Consider the following 19,779-nt stretch of genomic DNA (forward strand, 5'->3'; position numbering starts at 1 on the left):
GAAAAAAAAAAAAAAAAAGACCGTATTGCAGGAGGGCCAGTAAGGATGCTTTTTGGCAGAAGAGCAAGAAAGGGAGAATTTTTAGAAAAGCGGGAAAAATGGAGGGTATGTTCATTGAAGTTCAGGGAATTTCGTGCGGATATTGTTTTTCGTCAGATATTTTGTTTTTTTCTTGTTTTCTTGATTGGCGTTGGAAGCACTGATGTCTCATCCATTGTGGGGGACCATCGGTGGGACGTCACCAGTAAGGAGCACCTAGACTTGTGAAGGAGTCTCGGCAAAAAAAAAAAATCAGATTTATTGTGTAACCGAATTGCCGTCGAGTAGACCCCAGTCAATAGGATTGAGCAGGTTTTCCAGAAGCCATTCGTTACATTTCTTGAATACTTTCAGGTCGAAGAAGCCTCTGGAGGCTGATAATGGCGACGGGTGTACTGTTTTAAGCACCAAGAATGGCACTTCTGGAGAATTCAAGAGCGTGCCGAAATTGGCAACTCTCTTTTGTGCTGGCGATCCCCACGCCATGATCACAAATCCCTTGGCCCGGTCTTTCTTAGCATAGTTGATAGCTACTCTGATGACCTCTTCTGTAAACTGTTCCCAGCCTCGGTTAGCATGGCTGTTAGCTTTATGGGCTTCCACTGTCAAACACGCATTGAGCATCAATACACCTCTTTTGGCCCATTTCGTCAAGTCTCCACCGCCTGGTCTTCCCTGTTTACTCAATTCCTTATAGTCGGGAATTTGGAAAGATGGGAAGTCGATTTTAAGTGTTTTATAGATATTCAAAAGCGATGGTGGTGGTCTCGTAGGCTCCAAGACCAGGAATGCAAGGCCATGCGCCTGGTTAAAGTTATGGTATGGATCTTGTCCCAAAACGAGACACTTGACGTCAGGCAATGGTGTCAAATGGGACCATGAGTAAATGCTCTTTGGTGGTGGGAACACCGTCTTGCTGCCCATCTGCACTTGCAAGTACTGCTTGAGCTTAACGAAGTATGGCTTTGTGAGTTCTTTATGGAGGTACGCAAGCCAAGTGATATGTAATGTCCTAATCTCAAGGTCAAGTAGTTGTTTTTGTTCTTCAGTAAGCGAACTGACCCATTCTTCCTTGTTGAATCCTACTTCTTCAAGGAACTCGGCATACTCCGACTGCGATCCGTCTACCTTCTCATCCACAGGTACGCCATTCGAAGAAGGTTCTTGTTTAAGTTCTTCAGATAGATCCTTAACGTCTTTGGAGTCAATGACAGTTTCCGTAACCACTTCTTTGGTCTCAGTTACTGCTGTATCTGACAGCTTCACGGTTGGCTTCAGAGCTGATTTCACCATTGGCTTCGCTTTCACCGGTTTCTTGGTGGCTTGAGCAAAAAATTCAGTGATGAATTTTGGCTTCTTTACAGCTCCATTGGCGTCTTCAAGCACCCTTTTTCTGTGGGCATGGGTTGATCTGTTCTATGGATGGAGTATCTATGCGCATCTACTACTACGCGTCGCGCTGTGGGTACAGTAGTGTGTTGCAATCTATTTGGGCCTGGCAGGCATTATCTAAAAAAGCTTGTGGAAATGGTAAGGATATCCCGGGTCTTTCCTCAAGAACATGCTTGTAAGGGAACTGTAAAGTAAGTACAAGGCGGTGGCGCTCACGACAGTGAGAACCAACCTTGCTTGTTCAGATGCAATCACTTTGCCTGGACCAACCTGGTACTTGCCCAAATAAAGCATATAAACGAGTGTAGCGCCCAAGAAGAAGTAGTGTGTGGCCACAAGGACAATTTCGTCACCAAATTGGTAGTGGAGACTTCCACTGATGTACATGACTTTACCGTGAGCATCCTTGGCCAAAAAGGCAATGCCCTGGATGGTGGTGAATGAGTAGCCTCCCAAGATGGCAAGAAGCGTGGTAATTGTAAGCACTTTGTAGATTAATCCTTTGTTTATCGAGCCTGTCACGATAGCAGGTCCACGCTTCTTGATGTAAAGAATACCACTAAAAGTGATAGCGAACGTAGCAGCAAACTTCAACTTTGGATTATCCTGCCTGAGGAAGATCTTTTTCTGAATAGCACGAGCAAGCCAATCAGCAAGTTGAAACGTCTGTGTTTTGATGTCTGCGTCTGGGATATCAAACGAAGCGTGTGGCTCAAGAAGCATGTCATACTTGCCAAAGATAGGATTTCCATCCTCATCCAATTCCCTTTCTTTTGTGCTATGAGCAGCCACCACAGAAGAAGGAGGCACTAACCATACCTGTGGTACTGTCTTCAACTTAAGAAAGTCAAACACTGGTTTGTTGGACTTATCTGCGAGATCTATCGTTGCAAAGTAAAGGTAGTGGGACCACATGTAATCATGAAACCATGCTTTCGAAACGCTACCAAACATCTTCTTAAGATCCCTACACGAGTCACAATCGTGCTTTGGGTCTGTGGAAGTGATTGCAATCAATGTGTAGTGCTCTCTGTATGCCTCTGAAATTGGTGAAAGATCAGCGTTGGATATGGCGATCACTCCATCAGGCAGTGTCATTGCAAGTTCTGTCAATCGAAGAGATTGCTCTGTCTCTGCGGCAACATATGCCACCCATGACAATAGGAAGTATGTGAATAGGAGCATATAGGGCTGGTTGTTGATGAGTTCCTGTTCGCACTGTTGATATGATGGCCCAGTATGAGGAATGGTCTGAGGCAAGGTGAAAAATGCACTTAAACTGATACGTCCAAAATAGATATTTAATGGTTGGAAAAAAATAAATATATAGTTCGTGAGTCGCTTGCATATCTTTCTATTCTATATTTCATGCAAGTTAGGTGGTGGTCTCTTCTGGTTCTTCAACCACAAACTCTTCCTTCTCGTCTCTATTTATCACCATGAACCCGGCAGTGACCACTGTGGCACCGAAAATGTACCATAGATTCACATGGAATCCTTTGATGAACCAGTCACCTACCATTGCCAATGGGATTGTTAGCGAAAGGCCCACTGTGACAGTCAATGGACTGGTGAGAAGGACGGCTTTGCACCAACAAAAGTCCGATATGAACGTAATGAATGCATTGGCACCTAGAAGTGCCAAGACGTGCAGACTGCTGGGTAACTCGAACTCTTCGAGGCCAGTGAAATGAAGAATAATGATCAATGGCCAAAGGAAAGCGAGACAGTATATTCCAACAAAACCGAAGAAGAGATGAGTGTTCAACACTCGTTCTTTTCTCTTGTTAGGAACAGTGACCTTGTTCTTAAGTAGAATGGTGTAGACTCCGTAGATGAGAGCTCCAGCAAGGGCCAAGAAGTTGCCCCATAGTATAAGAACTGGAGAAGATGTTGAAGGCGTTTGGTTTGACTCTGAAGAATCAATCTTTGTCACTATGAGCACCCCTGTAAAAGAAAGCAAAATACCGATAATCTTGTTCGTGTTGATTGTTTCCACCAGGTAGAAATGTCCCACAATAAGCGTGAAAAATGACGAAGTCGATGACAAAATCGTCTGCGACGCCACTGAAGTGTATGATAACGAAGAGTTGGTCACAAGATTTGCCAGGAACCAAAGCACAATGAATTGAAGCGAAAGCTTGATTGTTTCTATCATTGGCACTTCTTCATCTGCTGGTTTGACAATCTCAGGTGGAGGTCCCTCCGTAGCAAGCTGCTCCATCAGCGACCCATATTCGTTGGGTGTTTCAGGCAGCAGTTCCTCATCCCGAAGACGAGTATACTTTTCCAGGTTCCATGCCTTCCTTATCACACTGGCAAAATCCCGGATCGAGATGTGCTCATATTTCATATAAGGTATGAGGTACAACGCAAAGCAACTGGTGTTTATCCAAGTGATGAAAAACGGTTTGCGGTAAATCTTGGTTTCAAATAAGTCGTTTATAAGGAACGAAGACAGCACCCAGAAGAGTACCACGGCTGCTAGATTAACCAAACCTAGTACCCATTTTTGAGCTGATGATAGCTGGTGTTCTTGAAGAAAGAAGGACTGGAAGAACGTGACTGTCGCTGTCAGTAGCCGCCTGAACATTCCTTTCAGTCAAATTTAGTTGGTGACTTTTGGTGATTCAGAGATCTGGTTGGAGTGTTATCGACAAGATTGGCAGACTTATCGATATGGGTGCGTGCACTCCTTCACACACTATGACGGGATGTTTATGCTACAATGGTAAGACATTGTCTGGAAGGAAAGTGTGGATCGGCCAATCGTGTCAACGTGGACTACGTGCCTTTCAAATGCTTACAGAAAGTGTATGAAAAAATGTATTCCTTTGTAAATTTAACATTACTGTACCTAAAAAATATGACAATATAACCATGAAATTAATCGAGCCATCTTCTCTTCTTCTGAGCGCTAAGAGTAGCAGGTTTCACTCTGGAAGATGCAGGGTAGAAGTAAGTTGGGTAACCAGCGATAGAAGCTGTGTTGACCTTGGAGGTCACCTTATAGTTCCAACCGGGAGTGATCGTGGACAACGCGTTTGGCGAGGGACTGATCGACTTGTATGGGGTGTATGCTGAGGTTGGATGTCTTCTGGTGATGGTAGTAGCAGTGATGGTGGTGTCAGGCTGAGTCTGCATTGGAGCGTACTTGGTCTTACCACTCTGCAAAGTGTAGGTGATGGAGAAGGATTTGGAGTTCACTTCACCACCACCTCCAGCAGCCATCTCCTGTGGCGATGGCTGAGCACCGGTTTCAGAAAACAAATCAGCTGGGAAAGTAAATGTCTTGGCTTCTCCTGACATACCCGTTAACTTGAATCTGGGTGTGTAGTGAATACTGTAGCCATCATCTGGGAAAACAGCATAAACCTGAATAAAGTATTGACCATTTGGAGCAGCAGTGTCTTTAATTTGAGCATCATAAGAGGTAGCATCTGATGACAACAGCTTGGTAAGTGTAGTAACTGTGCCGATATTGCTGTTACTACCAGTACACAAGACGATAGCATAAGACTTGACTTTCTTAAGGGAGTCAGCATCGTCAGAGTCGTCACTGCTATCCTTCCATTTAATACTGACCTTGGCCAGACCACCTGAGGCACTGAAGGATTGGCCGCTGGTAGGAGCGGTGATGTCAACATCAGCAAGGGCCAACTTTAGGAAAGCACAAAGGGTAGCAAAGTATGTGAGAAGTTGCATGTTCAGTAGCGATCAGATTATGATAAGACAAATGTCTTTTGTACTTTTTGTTTTATGGGGATTCACGGAAAACGAGTGTGGTGACGATGGATTTAAAAAGGTTGCTTAAAACCAAAATACAGGCTGGAAAAGTTCACCACTATGCAATCTGGATAGACTAGTCTTCTTGGAAAGAAACGGTAAACGGAGCTAAAAACCTCAAAGTGTTCACTCTGTTGAATAAACTGTCAAACAGTAGAAAGACAAGAATCTGCTTTGGAGTTGACAGGGCAAGAAATTAAAGAAGCCACGAAAAAAAGGCTGTGTCAGGCAGGCCTTCTCAGGCATATTACTATGGGACTCGCGAGCCCTGTGTTATTTTTTTTTTTTTTTTTTTTTTTTAGAAGCTCAGTTGACCTTTTTTTTTCACGCCTGTTTTTGTTAGCCAGGAGGGAAAAAAGCGCGGGTTGTTCCACCCCCAGGCAAAACCTCCCACGCTGCTTGGGTTAAATGGATGGACATTTAGATGAAATGAAATGGATGTTTTGACGAAACAATGGGAAGTGGAAGGTCAAAGGAGGGGAGCAACGGAATAATAGCTTTTTTTACGGAATTTCAGCTTTTCAAATTGTAGAGTGCACTTTCCCCGTGGCGCCCATAATGTATCTCTCCCAATGTCTGTTGCTGGGAGGCACAAAGCCAAGGAATGTTTTTTTCCTCCAGACGTGGTTGCTTCCAGGGGGCCCAGTTGCTGCGAAAACTTGCCCAGGCGCCAGCGAGCACCAGTGAATGTTCATGAAGAAGTCCCTTTAAAAAGAAAGAATAGATATTTCTTCTTCACCGTTTACTTCACTACCCCTTACAACCACCTCTTCTTCTTAGCATCAGATAAAGTGGCCAGACTTACTCGCGACGAGGGAGGGTACCAGTACGTAGGATAAGAGTTCACTGGAGCGGTGTTTTCTCTGGAGTTGATGGAGTATGTTCTTTCAGCAGTGGTGGTTGTCCAGGCATCTGGGAAATGGCTGATGGTCGTGTAAGCTGTGTAGTCGGAGGTTTCGTGACGATGGGAGTAATTTGTTCCTGTTACTGGGAACGTAGGGTTGGGCTGCATTGGGGCGTATCTGACCCAGCCAGACTGTGCAGTGTAGGTAAGAGAGAAGGACTCTGTTTCCACCTTTAGGGCAGTACCGCCGGCGTTCCATTGAGGTGAAGGCTGGTCGCCGGAATGTGAGAAAAGGCCATCGTTAAAGGTAAACGTTGAAGTGCCTCCACTCATACCTGTGAGTCTGAACCGGTTGGTGTAGTGAATGGTGTACCCATCGTTAGGAAACAGGGTGTAGATCTGGAAGAAGTAGTACCCGTTGGGACCGAGATCGTTATCGATTTCTGCTGTGAAAGAACGTTCTTCGTTATCGATATTACTTCCAAGCTGCTTGACGGTTTCGATGTCGTCGTTGGTACCTGTCATCAACACAATGTCGTAGTTTCTAGCGTTGTCGAGATCTGAGAAGTCAAACCCTTCTGTATCATCTTCCCACTCGATTTCAACTTCAACCAGACCACTAGAAGCATCAAAGGATTGACCAGATTCTGGTTTTTTGATATCCACATCGGCCATGGCCAAATGTGCTGCCAGAAGTATGGCTAGTAAGTAACGAGCGAATCTCATAAGAATGGTTGCAAAAAAAAGCCAGTTGAGCTTGAAACCGAACCACGAGCGAGCGTGTTGCTTTTAAATTAGAGATTGCCAAGCTACCGTAGAAGGAGTGCCTTGAGCACCTACCTTGGTCTTTTCAAAATAGGAATGTCTTGTCCAATGTTCCAAAAAGCTTGGTTTCTTGGTGACAATGTTAGTATGGTACGCAACGCAGTAGTATATGTGGATTTTTTTTCTTTGGCTGCGAAACTTGGCCTCTGCATATTTTCTTGCCTCTGGCTTGGCTAACTGTGCCTCATACACGACGACTGTGGTTGGTAGGTGGATATACGGAATGAAGAGGTGATGCAAAGACTGAAGGTGATGTCATTGATGGTGTTGTAGTCGGTGGAGGTTGTTGAATCTGACCTCCCTGGCTGAGGTTGCCTGGTTGTGGTGTAGATTGAGGATTGCTAGCCAAAAAGGTCGCTTGTATTTATAGAAAAACACGATACCTATCTTGACGTATTGAACAAGGAAATTGAGCTTCAGCAACGTTTCTTGCTTCCCTGGTTTCTTAGTGTAGGCTCGTTGTGTGTTGCCATGCTCGCGACGCTGCAATGTATGTATGTCCCAAGAATTTTGCAACACCATCGCATTTTGTGTTAATGACAAGGCACCCAGCTACTTTGCTGGTACCAATGAAACCTTAAAGAAGGTATGCTCTGGTTATTTTTCTCTATATTGATTTCTCTTCAATGTTTTTCGAGATCTGAGTTCTAGATATATCATGGCTTCTGAGGGTGCAATAGTGCGCAAAATGCACCGCAATCACCGAAAAACATCACGAAAAGCATCCATAATGTCCACCGCTAACATCAAACCATCTCAAGACAGTATTCAGCCTTCTGGGAGACTTTTGGCCTTTCAATCTACCGTCTTATTATTACATCTGAAAGCACCTGACATACGCGTGATGGAATTTCCTGTGTATACGCGTACCGTGATATCAGTAGAGGTTACCCTTATACCAACACCAGTTGCCACTAACTAGCCTTCATGTTTCCAACTACGCACAGATACGTCGTTCGTAGCCTTAGGCTTCCCCTGTTTCAGGTGAGACAGTTTAATATGGTGCGCAAAGTTTCACCGGTGAAGAAAGCAGCCTCCACCACTGCTCAACAAAATGGTACCCCAAACAGTGCAGCAGACGAGTCAAATGGCCTGGTATCAACGCCTAGCTCTCCTCCTTCAAGCGGCTTTACTTTCCATGACTCTCCTCTCGGTGGCGTTCCTACAAACAAAGATGGTCATATCGACTGGTCAGACTCTTTCCATGGCTTGGGCCAGGCCTCTTTTCCTAAGGAGGTGAACGATACATTGCTTGCCCCTCTTGAGGATGATGACATTGAAATTAAACCAGATGGTCTTTTATACTTGCCTGAAATCAAGTACAGAAGAATCTTAAACAAGGCTTTTGGCCCTGGTGGATGGGGTCTTGCTCCTAGAACAGAAACATACATTACGCCTAAACAGGTGAGTAGAGAGTATGCCTTGATTTGCCAAGGCAGATTGGTTTCGGTTGCAAGAGGTGAACAGGACTATTTCGGAGGTGAAGAGAAGCTCACTACCGCGCTTGAAGGTTGCAAGAGTAATGCCTTGATGAGATGCTGTAAGGACTTGGGCATTGCCAGTGAATTGTGGGACCCTTCTTTTATTCGTAAGTGGAAAAAGCAATACTGTGACGAAGCTTTTGCTGAACATGTTGTCACTAAGAAGAAGAAGAAGTTGTGGAAGCTCAAGACCAACAACTTTGAATACCCATACAAGGCATGCTAAACGAAGACGCTCGCTAAACTACTGTAAATATCTATGTTCCTTAATGTATATTACGGCCCCTAGAAAGATTTGTCTTTTCCTTTCCGGTACCTTGATGCTAACCTCTCTACTGCTTGAAAATACCTCTACCTTCACCCAAAGCCTCAACGGTTTGCGACAAAGGTCTCCTCTTCCACACGTCCCAGAACTGTTGCTGAGGAAGCTCATCACCTGTGTTAGCCTCAGCGTATCTGGTGTCTCTGCCTGCAAAACTTGGCGACTGAGACCAAGAAACGTGGTCCACAGCAGCAGTAATAGCAGCACCGGCAATACCAGCCATAACCTTGTGCTTAGCTGGCATATTCTTGAAACCAACAGTCAAACAGGCCAAGTTACCGGCACCAACGGCCCAGAAAGTGTTCCAGCCATCGTTCTTTTGTCTCAAGTTGGTCACAATACCCTTGGTAGCAGTGGCAACAGTGGCAAAACCAGTAACAGCCAAAGGCAATCCAAGCTTGAAAGTGGTTCTCTTCCACAAGTACAACCAGGCGTAGGCACCGACGGTGGTGTAGAAGGATAATCTAAACACCTGAAGAGTCTCTTTTCTGGTGTCAACAGGCTCCCACTTTGGGTATGCTGAAGCGTTGGTGAAATTGACAAGGCCCGATGGCAACTTGAATCTGGAGTCTGGGAAGACTCTCTTTTCTTCTTCAGACATTCTGCAGTGGAAAGGGAGTATTCTGGTAACAGGCCAATCAATTTGATGGGAAAAAAAGCGAGCGTAAGTTGTAGCTTTGTATGCACGCTTCAAGAGGTGTAGCCATAGAAGCAGACGATCAATGGAGTCAAAATTGGAAGAGAACAAAAAAAATTGTGAAGAATTCTATTTATTAGTTATTTTGTGAAGCCTTGGATTCAGAGAAGTTTCTCATTTTCCATGATACTAGGCTCATTGGGTACTTGTTGGGTCAGTACCGTTGGCATCTCGTCGATGGGATGCTCCCTAGGGGGGGCACAACTACAGCTTAATTATAAAGAATCGAGAATCGAATCACGGCTTTTCAAAGGTGAAGTTAATTCAATTACATATTGTAGTTCTTTGGTCTGTAGCTTGAATCTTGGTGGATCTTGACATATACATTCAGGCTTGACCGTTCTTAAAGGCCCTTTTTTGCATAAAAGAGATATGTAGAGAAAGCAAGAAGTTTCTAACTCAATTAATTCTTTAGGACTTAATTCCATGATTTTTATTACTCTTGACGTAAAAGTCTAATTTATAGATGTCACAGGAATGGCTGCGAAAAGTCACAAACCACTAGTACTACCAGGACATGTGTGTACCTTTTCAAGAGTTCCCCACAAATATGCTTGGAAAATAAAATAAAAAAACTTCAACTAAGATAACTGCTCTAGGCAACGTTTTTGAATCGTTCAACAGTCGTCCAACAGTGACATATACTTGTATGACTGCAGGTGCTGACTCTACCGGATATATCTAGAGCACCTCAAATGCCACACGTACTTTGAAAGTATTCAAAAAGCACTGTCCATCTCTTCCAACCTCTAATACTATCCCCAAATCCATATTCTTTCCAATGACAAACACAAGCCTTAACTGTATCAATGACGTAATGACAGAAAGGGTAGTTCCAGCTTCCTTGAAATTCGATATTCCATTTGTCAAGAAACTACGAAAACTCTAAAACTCAAGACATTCCGATTCCTCCTCGTCCCTTTACTTCCCCTTCCTCCTCTGTATCTCCAGATTCTCCCAAAAGGCTCTGCTGATCCACCTACCGGCCGTTGCTGCCTGGTGCGCACACACTAAAAAGTGCTACCTCAAAAAATTTTCGAAATCGTTGAATAGTGAGTTTCTCCCACCATAGCCTAAATCTAGATATAATGAACAAGCCTTTGACGTTCATCTCCGTGGCCGCTGCTGGACTTGCCGCTTACGCTGTCTACTTTGACTACACCCGCAGAAATGATCCTGCCTTCAGAAAATCTTTGAAAAAGAGAGCCTCCCAAATGGAGAAGGAGGACGCTAAGGCTAAGGCCCACGCTAAGCACGAGAAGAGAACTTCAATCAAGAAGGCTCTTTTCGCTGAGGTGATTGCTAACCCACCTCCAGTGGATGCTGCCCTGAAGGAGAACTACTTCTTGGAGCAAATCTCTACTGGTGAGCGTCTTTCGCCAGCTCCAGGCAAGCAGCTCCAAGCTGCCTTGAGTTTCTACAAGGCTTTGGCTGTCTACCCTAACCCTACTGATGTCCTTAACGTTTACCAGAACTCTGTCCCAGCGGACGTTTTCGAGATTGTCAAGGAGATGATTGCCATCCAAGACCCAGCCAAGATCCACGAAATCATCATAGAGGCTACGAAGGAGGCCTCTCAAAGTGCCAAGCAACCAACCCAAGCTGATTTGGATTAAGCTGGTTCGAGCATTTTTTGTTGTATATATTGATAAAGACTTTAATGAGGTACCGAGGTGTAGATGGCTCAAAAGGCTACTTATAACGCGAGTCGCACATTGCGTCTTTCTTGCAACATCACCAGATCCATGTTTGGTCTACTTCTTTCGTTAATTGTAATTCCATTCCTTTCATATGGAGTCAAGGCTAGTGATCCTGACCTTACTAGAGCGTCTAATGTCCTGGATGTTTCTTATCTGAATCACACTAACGCGACCTACTATAATTATACCAACACAATATCGTCAAATGACTTTCTATACCGAGGTGTGGCATTGGGAGGCTGGCTCGTGTTGGAGCCATATATAACGCCTTCGCTCTTCCTCACATTCAACGAGTCTTCCCATAACTCATCTGATATCCCGAAAGACGAGTACCACTTCTGCAAAGAGCTAGGCCGTGAGAAAGCTTCGGAAAGGCTACAAGACCACTGGGACACCTTCTATAATGAGCTGGACTTTGCCGATATCAAGCTGTACGGCCTTAATATGGTCAGGATACCTATTGGTTACTGGGCTTTCCAGACCCTTGATGATGATCCATATGTGCCTGGCGCACAGAAGTACTTAGATAAGGCTATCGAATGGGCGTATAATAACGACCTCAAGGTCTGGATTGATCTTCATGGAGCTCCAAACTCTCAGAATGGCTTTGACAACTCGGGTTTATTTAGAGCTAACGAGCCTGGCTGGCAGGATAAGCAAGAGTATGTGGACTTGACAAGGCTGGTCTTACGAGACATATATGCTAAATATGGCAGTGCCGAGTTTAGCAAGAAGTATAACGATACGATCCTAGGCATTGAAGTGCTTAACGAACCCATGGGGCCTAAATTGTCCATGTCAAAGCTCAAGCACTTCTACGATGGAGCATACACTGATGCTAGAGAGATTCAAGATACTAACAATACCATCGTTTTCCATGATGCATTCCAGGAAGCGGGCTACTGGAATCATTACAGACAAAATAATTCTAATTCTTCTTCAATCACGCGGAACTACAACATTCTCATTGACCACCATCACTATGAGGTTTTTGGTGTGGGTCAACTCAATTCATCTATCGCTGAGCATATCAATAATATCAAGAACTTTGCATCAGGCATTGAAAAAGAGTTAAAATACCACCCTGCCATTGTTGGAGAATGGTCGGCTGCCCTTACTGACTGTACTCCTTGGCTTAACAGCGTCAATTGGGGAACGAGATGGGAAGGAACCTCTCCATACGATAATGATCCCATAGAACTGAAGAGCCTAGGTAAATGCTACAACATCAATAATTGGGACTCCTGGAGCAAAAAGCATAAAAGAGATACACGCAAATTCATAGAAATCCAGCTTGACCAGTACGAAAACAAAGCAGATGGGTGGATCTTCTGGTGCTACAAAACAGAGACTTCCATAGAATGGGACTTTAAGCGGCTCACACAGTATGGACTTTTTCCGCAGCCATTATCCAACCGTCAGTACATCATCAATGGCACCGACACCAAGCCAGACAAAAGCGAAGCAGTCTCAAAGAACCACTCCTCCGCTCTTTTGGCTGTTCTAGTCTCATTGGCTTTTTCGATATTTATTTAGCTGCAATGGTCTCCCTTTTGTACTAGCTTACGGTACCTGGCTCACGTGCGCAGACACAATATTTTCCAGCCGAGCTCTGGCTTGGGAGTCACAGTTAGACAAGGTACCTTATCATGACTAAATCTGTTAACGTTGCTATCATCGGCGCCGGTGTCGTTGGTTCTGCTTTCATCAACCAATTGGCCAACTTGAAGGCCCCTGTGGCTTTCAATGTGGTCTACTTGGCCAGATCATCCAAGGAAGCAGTCTTCTCTAAAGACTACCAGTCTGTTGACTTGAAATCCTACAAGAGCTCTCCAGCACAGCCAGTCTTGCCATTGGATGAATTGACCTCTTTCTTGGTTGGCGCCAAGAAGCCTACTATCTTGGTGGACAACACCTCTAACACCACAATTGCTGACTACTACCCAAAGTTCGTCGAGGCTGGTATTTCCATCGCTACTCCAAACAAGAAGGCATTCTCCTCCGATTTGGCTACTTGGAACGATATCTTCAACAAGTCTGCTGCTCCTAACGGTGGCTTGGTCTACCACGAGGCTACTGTCGGTGCTGGTTTGCCAATTATTGGCCCATTGAGAGATCTCGTCCTCACGGGCGACAAGGTTGAGAAGATCGAAGGTATCTTGTCTGGATCCTTGTCTTACGTTTTCAACACTCTTTCCACTAGCGAGAAGTCCGACAAGAAGTTCTCTGACGTTGTTAAGGTCGCCAAAGACTTGGGCTACCTTGAACCAGATCCAAGAGACGACTTGAACGGTATGGACTTTGCTAGAAAGGTCACCATCTTGGCTCGTATTGCTGGATTCGAGGTCGAATCCCCTTCTTCTTTCGCTGTTGACTCTTTGGTGCCTCAGCCATTGGAGTCCTTGTCTACTGGTACTGAGTTCTTGGAAAAGTTGCCTGAGTACGACGGTGACTTCCAGAAGCGTAAGGACGATGCTTTGAGCGAGAACAAGGTCTTGAGATACGTTGGTCAGGTTGACTTCAAGGCTAACAAGGTTTCTGTCGGTATTGCCAAGTACGACTTTGACCATCCATTCGCTTCTTTGAAGGGCTCTGACAATGTTGTCTCTATCAAGACCGAAAGATACCCTAACCCATTGATTATCCAGGGTGCTGGTGCCGGTGCTGAGGTGACTGCTCACGGTGTTTTGGCTGATGCTGTTAAGATTGCTGAGAGAATTGCTAACTAAGCGCTACAAATAAATTCAATGGTTTCGTGATTTCATTATTCGTCAACTATCCTATCATGTAATCGTAGTCTTCTCTATCACCTTTCTTCGCCTCCCTGAAAATGTTGCGTAAGTACTCTTCATTCTTACACAGCTCTCGGAAGTCCATCATGACTTTCTGTGAGTCGAAAACATAATTCTTCAAGTTGCTGTTTTGTTCTGGGATTGCACTGATAAGCGTGTTCACTCTAAGAATATGAACGTTATTTGGGGCCATGAAGAAATCCCCAGAATCTCGCAACTCAACAATATAAGCTCCAGTTTTGTGAATGAATTGGGCATACTTAAATGCTGGCAAACCCCAACTGTATTGGATCTCAATATTCTCCTTCTGGAAGAAATTCGAACCTCTGTTATCAAGTAAGAAACCAGCCTTCCTCAAAAGGTGGAGATGGTAGTAGAACTTATTCTCGTGGAACTCAGGCGTCTCGTTGAATTCAGGATCTTGGACAGGATTCACAACTAGTTTTAAATCGACGAAGGAGTGGTATGGGTTAAGCCTTGGGAGAGTACAGAGTTCTCGCCATGGCGTCTCGACTAATTTCAATCCATACCTCTCACATAGTCTTGACCAGCTGATGATGGCTTCGTCGATAAATTTGTTGGTGGTATTCAACCACTGGAGTCGAATATGATAACAGTGTTCTGGATTATGGACTCTGTCGTAGTGAACATCCAACAACTCTGTTCTAAACGACTTCTTTAAAGGGTCGCAGTCGTATCTGACGTGCTTGCTAATAATGAACTTCTTCAGCTTTCTAACCTTCTGCGAATCTGTCAAGGATGAACTCTCGCTATCGTAGTTCGTGAACTGCGGGATCATCTTTCTGACTGCTGAAAGATTCTCAATTCCTGATAATGAAGACATGGTATCTGAATTATTCCGAGTGTGACCTGACGTATTGGAAACTTGTGTGGTGAGACGTGGACTCTGTTGTGTAACATCCTCTTGTTTGTCTGTCTCGTTATTACCCTTCTTCCTGAACCAACCGCTAGAACCTTTAGTTGAGCTGGCTGATGGCTTAGCAAAGCCCTCGGTCAACTCATAAAAGTAGTGCCCATCGAGGAAGCCATGTCTATTCTCCACGTGGGTGAATAATCCTTCATCCATAAGGCTCTGGCCGTAAGTGGTGGCTTCTTCTCGGTTATCTATGTCATCGAAATACTCGATCAACCAAGAAACCAATTCCTGGCCTACAAAACACAGTGGATGAATTTTGAAGTGCCAAGTACGGTCAACCAACCTGAGCCCACCAGGAGCCTGAAGTCTCTCAGCGAGAGTACTGAGCTTGATGTTCGTATTGAACTTGGAATCAGACACCATCAAAGAATTCGTAGGCTGGGTTCCACTCATCGCAAACATCTCTGCTTGCTCGTTAAGAAAGTCAAACAAGTTCCCCGTGTAGAAGCTGATTTCTGGCAAAATTTCTTCTTTCTTCTTTGTTTTTTTCTCGTCCAGACGAACATACCTTCCACGCTCTATGAGAGAGATTAATTTTCTCAATCCTTCGACCCTGATCTCTTCATCTGACAAGTTGTCATTCGTAACGTGATAAGCGTTCTGAGGCATATCACCAGGTATCACAACGAACTTCATTTTATGAAATTCCCTTGATTCACCGACTGCATCGTCATATCCGGCTAAGAGCTGATCAAACTGGTTCCAATTGTACATATGGGGCTTCGTGTCCAGGGCGGTTATCAAAGAAGGTGCATAATCGTCAGCATATCGAGTTCTGATAAGCGGAGTATGTGTCTCATCTTTTCTTTGACGACCAAATGTATTCTTTGGAGCTTCACTTGCCTTTGTCCTTCGGTACAACTGTACATTGAGAGTACCGTTATAGTCGCAGAATATTCTGTGGATCTCGTCATTGAGCGACAAATATATTCTAGCACCGGTACAGTCACCCTTTGGCATATACTTTATCAAGCTTTCGGGGCTTCCACTTGGTTTGCGTTCGCCTTCGGCATTTCTGACTCTCTCTCCTTCGCAAATTTGAAACCCGGTTGCAAGTCTTAAACGGATCATTTCACGCATAAGCTGGTGTGTCGTTCTTAGCTCTAACTTGTTCTCGTAGTTAAGCGATACAACATAGATCTGAAAGGTGTATTCAGTCTCGAGTTCTTTAAACGTGGGGAAGAGAGTAGTGGCTATCGGCAAAGCTGCAGGCGCCTTCAACGATCTCCACTTGACAAGTCTCCTTTTGATTTTAGGCGGAAAGACGTCTGACCAACGACTGCAACGAATACTCTCCGACGCCGTCTCTTTGGAAGGATTCATGATCTTCATCCAATAGGGATTATTCTTAAGTCTATCTTCGAGATCTTTTTCTTCTGGTGATACCTTCTTCGATTTGCCCAGCTTCCTAATACTTCCGCTGTCATTAGACCTCCGTTTGCTCTTCTTCTTTATATCTGCGGGTTTAAGTATTTGAGGCCTCATTATTCTTTCGATCTTCCTTGGAGGTTGATATCTTGAAGTCAGTGATATGCTAGCGTTTGACTTTGCTATTTGGTTTGAGCGCTTCGCAGGGGGTGCGGCAGTCTGTCTTGGTTCGTCACTCGTCTTGTTCAAAGTGTATAAAGTAGACAAGGCTGAAGTATTCGAAGGTATGTTCAGAACTGTGCCATGAACGGCAGAAGTCGTCGTTGAAACGTTTGATTTGGCATTGTCGGGTGCAAGCTGTGGTGTATTAATCGTTGATAAGGGGAACTTGCCCATTAAAGATAACGTAGCAGTACTCTTTTTGCCCAAAAGTATTTTACCCGAGTGTGTCTTTTTCACCGGTATCGTTCTTGAGTTTGTTTCCACTGGTTTAAACTGTTCGTCGTCGTAATTGTCCATTGCTTCCACAACGGGAATGTCATTTTTCAATTGCAAGCGATCAATGAGAACTTCGTTGACTTCATTCTCCATAACACCCATCATTTGTAGCTCGTAAATTTTACAGCGGGGAATCCACTGTGAAGCCCACTCGTCCGTGTCTGTGTAGAATGAAATGTCACACCATTTAGGAACACAGTGACCAACCAATCCGGTAGTATCTCTGTATCTTAACAATGGCACGGTATGTAGCGGAGGTTGGCTCAAGGATACGATGTCCAAAGCACAGTCCAAGCTGAACATCTTCTTTGAAATCTCAAGCATTAAATCATAGTCAACGTCGTAAAGTCCCGTTCCAGCTGTAATGACTATCATGTGGTTGACGGTATGCCTTAGGTCAGTATTTCTGAATCTGTCACAAACCAAACTGATAGTCAAATTAACCGCCTCTAGGACGTTACCTTTAACTGCGGGGCATGGCTCACCAGACACCTTGTAGTAGCCGTCGACTAGGTGGATCAAGACATCACGCTTAAAGTTGGCAAACTCTAATCTCAAACTTGCCATGATTCGATCCCAGCTGAAGACACTTACTTGGTCGACAACCACTCTATAGTATTCCTGATATTTCGAAGGACGTTCACCTGGGCCCAATGAAATCCATGGGATTTGCGTGAGATCCACGCTAGTAAATAGAACAATTGTTATAGAATGATGTGAGCTTGCTGTTAGCCACTTCTTGAAAATCTTTGGGAAGAGGGTATTGACAAGCTTATGGAACATGATCTCTCCGTTCTCCTCAAAGTTCCACATTTCTCTGGACATTTGCACGAGGAACACCATTTTGGAGCTTTCTGAGCGGAAGATGATATTTGTCTTCTGGCTGACGTAACCACTGTACAATTTCTTCCCATCTTTGAATGTCAGTCTTATCTGACCCACTCGACTTCCTAGATAGAGAACCCGTTGATCCAAATAACAGCATTTGCCAACAAATGATGAAGCTAACCCCCATTGTGAGTCTCTTGGAAAGTTCACATCCTTGAGATATATTTCAACTGTATCGAGCTCAACTTCAGAAGGATCTCTAATGCGCTGTAGTTGAACTGGAGATCTTGGAGGAACGTCTAGTAGCTTTTGAAGAGGGTTTGATAGAAGGGATATTTGAAGATTTGTCTTTGCTTTTGTGTTGGATTCCCTTATAAAGCTTTGCTTGGATGCAATAAATATGAGTCGTCTCAGCTTTCCCTTCCGAACTTCATCTTTGATGATAGGCTCCAAACTATAGATGCAGCCTTCTTTCATCCCAGGAACTGCATTTGCGTCAATGACAACATCCTCAGTGTAAGAACGAGGCTCGTGAAACCAGACGGTAAGTTGAACTGGATCATCCAGGCTGGTGTCTTCTGCCAGAGGAGTCACGCTTGTTTGTCCAGAATGAATGTGTCTCGGGGTACTTTTATTCAAGTTGTAAGCAATTGGATCTGTAAAGCTTCGAAACGTCGTAGCATTTCTGATACCAGTAGATGTGGTGACCTTGTTCTTACCAACAGTGAGCGTGCTGCCTGGAGTGTTTAACGACATGTTACCAACAGTGAGTGTTGATGATTTCGGTTGAACTCTACCCATTGGAGCAGACGCTTCAGGCGACTTTCGTAGATATGCAGTTAGATCATCATTTTCGGCTAACGAGGCCTTTGCCTTGTTGCCAGTGGTCCATCGGGCGTGCTGCATGGGGAAGCAGGCTGTAGATGGAGTTGTTAGATCTTACAGTGAGTAGGGGCACGGATGTAGTAGGAGAGGTGGAAAACATCACCAAAATAGTGGAATCAAAAAAAATGAAAAGTAAAATAAAATAGGGTGATTTAATATCGAAAAACGTCGTATACTGATTGTTAATGTCTATTTATAAGGGCGGTCTAATTGTAAAGGTGGATAAGTAGGTGTCACCTAATGAATGTGCTCACTGAGCGTAGTGGTTCACCACAAACTCTTCCAAGAACCAGGCATGGAACAGGGCATCATTGGCAAGTTCAGGGTGGAAAGAGGTACCCAAGTGCTTGCCTTGACGAACGGCCACGACTAAACCATTCTCCAATTCATGCAAGATCTCAACTGGAGCATCGTTGGTGCATTTAGCATCAACAACGACAGCAGCTTCCAAGTTGGCCTTATGGTCGAGTTCAGGGCCAACTTCCTTCCATTGGCCTTTAGATGTCTCCACAGCTGAAACCACAGGAGCACGAATGAAGACTGTGTTGAATGATTTAAGGTCAGGAGCGAAAGCACTGAAATCGCTAGGACACAGAAACGAGTCGAGTTGTCTGCCAAAAGCGTTACGAGCAACCTGGACTGCAAGGCCACCCAAAGCATGCTGGTGTGGTTTAGCATTGGTGATGGAAGAAGCCATGAAGATGAGTCCAGCACAAGTACCCCAAACAGGCTTAGAAGCAGCAAACTGCCGAAGTGGCTCGAGCATCTGCGTACGTTCAGCGATCAAAGACATGGCAGTAGACTCTCCACCTGGGATCACCAAAGAGTCACACTTGGAAAGCTCCTCGACGGTTCTAACCGGAACAAACGTGAAGTTGTGTTTCTGGAGGGTTGTAGATTCAGCAGCAGCACGAGCCAAGTGGGCCAAATGCTCAGCAAAGGCCCCCTGAAGGGCCAAAACGCCCACAGTGAAAGAAACAGTCATGTTGGCAATGGCTTTTGTAGTTACTCTTCTTACACTTCTTATCAGCGCGAAGTGAAAAATACTCAGTCACAGTTGCAGAGAGGCTTCCCCTAGTGAGTCAACAAACACAGCGCAAAACCACAAAAAGTAGTAACCCTGAGTCAATCAAGCCAGCCTAGAAGCATTTAAACTTCACCTTGATGAACTCCCCCCACCATACATTGATGCTTCTCCAACCGGTGCCCCGTTTTTCGGAATTCGGTGTCCTACACTGAGACCCTGGAGGCAGGGAAGAGCGAGCATCTAGCGGCCATTTTAACGCTGAATGCGCTTCCAACGCCTACCGCTAGGACCATCGCCCCACACAACGGCTGCGAAAGTGAAAAGCTGCCAAGGCAAAGAAACGGCGATTCCGATGGTC

At 44.7% G+C, this 19,779-nt stretch overlaps 11 protein-coding genes across 11 annotated transcripts; 4 read left to right on the top strand and 7 right to left on the bottom strand. All coding sequences in view use genetic code 12, as the record gives it.

The window, feature by feature from the left end:
- Positions 1-297: 297 nt before the first annotated feature.
- Positions 298-2,529, bottom strand: CXQ85_000060 (uracil-DNA glycosylase; the record flags this gene model as incomplete). The annotated part of the gene is made up of 2 exons (XM_025483820.1): positions 298-1,426; positions 1,601-2,529. The coding sequence occupies 2 exons, from the start codon at positions 2,527-2,529 to the stop codon at positions 298-300; spliced, it is 2,058 nt and encodes a 685-aa protein (XP_025342035.1).
- Positions 2,530-2,806: 277 nt separating this feature from the next.
- CXQ85_000061 (uncharacterized protein) lies at positions 2,807-3,784 on the bottom strand (the record flags this gene model as incomplete). Its single annotated transcript, XM_025483821.1, has 1 exon — positions 2,807-3,784. One exon carries the CDS (start codon positions 3,782-3,784, stop codon positions 2,807-2,809), a length of 978 nt encoding a protein of 325 aa, XP_025342036.1.
- A 533-nt stretch (positions 3,785-4,317) lies between these two features.
- Positions 4,318-5,136, bottom strand: CXQ85_000062 (uncharacterized protein; the record flags this gene model as incomplete). The annotated part of the gene is made up of 1 exon (XM_025483822.1): positions 4,318-5,136. The coding sequence occupies one exon, from the start codon at positions 5,134-5,136 to the stop codon at positions 4,318-4,320; it is 819 nt and encodes a 272-aa protein (XP_025342037.1).
- Positions 5,137-5,974: 838 nt separating this feature from the next.
- On the bottom strand, positions 5,975-6,736 carry CXQ85_000063 (uncharacterized protein; the record flags this gene model as incomplete). Its single annotated transcript, XM_025483823.1, has 1 exon — positions 5,975-6,736. One exon carries the CDS (start codon positions 6,734-6,736, stop codon positions 5,975-5,977), a length of 762 nt encoding a protein of 253 aa, XP_025342038.1.
- A 1,149-nt stretch (positions 6,737-7,885) lies between these two features.
- MGM101 (Mgm101p) lies at positions 7,886-8,593 on the top strand (the record flags this gene model as incomplete). Its single annotated transcript, XM_025483824.1, has 1 exon — positions 7,886-8,593. The coding sequence occupies one exon, from the start codon at positions 7,886-7,888 to the stop codon at positions 8,591-8,593; it is 708 nt and encodes a 235-aa protein (XP_025342039.1).
- A 106-nt stretch (positions 8,594-8,699) lies between these two features.
- Positions 8,700-9,290, bottom strand: CXQ85_000065 (uncharacterized protein; the record flags this gene model as incomplete). The annotated part of the gene is made up of 1 exon (XM_025483825.1): positions 8,700-9,290. The coding sequence occupies one exon, from the start codon at positions 9,288-9,290 to the stop codon at positions 8,700-8,702; it is 591 nt and encodes a 196-aa protein (XP_025342040.1).
- Positions 9,291-10,474: 1,184 nt separating this feature from the next.
- TOM20 (Tom20p) lies at positions 10,475-11,002 on the top strand (the record flags this gene model as incomplete). The annotated part of the gene is made up of 1 exon (XM_025483826.1): positions 10,475-11,002. The coding sequence occupies one exon, from the start codon at positions 10,475-10,477 to the stop codon at positions 11,000-11,002; it is 528 nt and encodes a 175-aa protein (XP_025342041.1).
- Positions 11,003-11,131: 129 nt separating this feature from the next.
- Positions 11,132-12,622, top strand: EXG2 (glucan exo-1,3-beta-glucosidase; the record flags this gene model as incomplete). The annotated part of the gene is made up of 1 exon (XM_025483827.1): positions 11,132-12,622. One exon carries the CDS (start codon positions 11,132-11,134, stop codon positions 12,620-12,622), a length of 1,491 nt encoding a protein of 496 aa, XP_025342042.1.
- A 113-nt stretch (positions 12,623-12,735) lies between these two features.
- HOM6 (homoserine dehydrogenase) lies at positions 12,736-13,815 on the top strand (the record flags this gene model as incomplete). Its single annotated transcript, XM_025483828.1, has 1 exon — positions 12,736-13,815. The coding sequence occupies one exon, from the start codon at positions 12,736-12,738 to the stop codon at positions 13,813-13,815; it is 1,080 nt and encodes a 359-aa protein (XP_025342043.1).
- Positions 13,816-13,861: 46 nt separating this feature from the next.
- IML1 (Iml1p) lies at positions 13,862-18,415 on the bottom strand (the record flags this gene model as incomplete). The annotated part of the gene is made up of 2 exons (XM_025483829.1): positions 13,862-14,763; positions 14,785-18,415. 2 exons carry the CDS (start codon positions 18,413-18,415, stop codon positions 13,862-13,864), a joined length of 4,533 nt encoding a protein of 1,510 aa, XP_025342044.1.
- A 229-nt stretch (positions 18,416-18,644) lies between these two features.
- On the bottom strand, positions 18,645-19,379 carry SNO1 (putative pyridoxal 5'-phosphate synthase; the record flags this gene model as incomplete). Its single annotated transcript, XM_025483830.1, has 1 exon — positions 18,645-19,379. The coding sequence occupies one exon, from the start codon at positions 19,377-19,379 to the stop codon at positions 18,645-18,647; it is 735 nt and encodes a 244-aa protein (XP_025342045.1).
- Between the last annotated feature and the right edge of the window lie 400 nt (positions 19,380-19,779).

This window comes from Candidozyma haemuli (assembly GCF_002926055.2).
Source record: "Candidozyma haemuli strain B11899 chromosome Unknown A_2014730914, whole genome shotgun sequence".
NCBI lineage: Eukaryota > Fungi > Ascomycota > Pichiomycetes > Serinales > Metschnikowiaceae > Candidozyma > Candidozyma haemuli.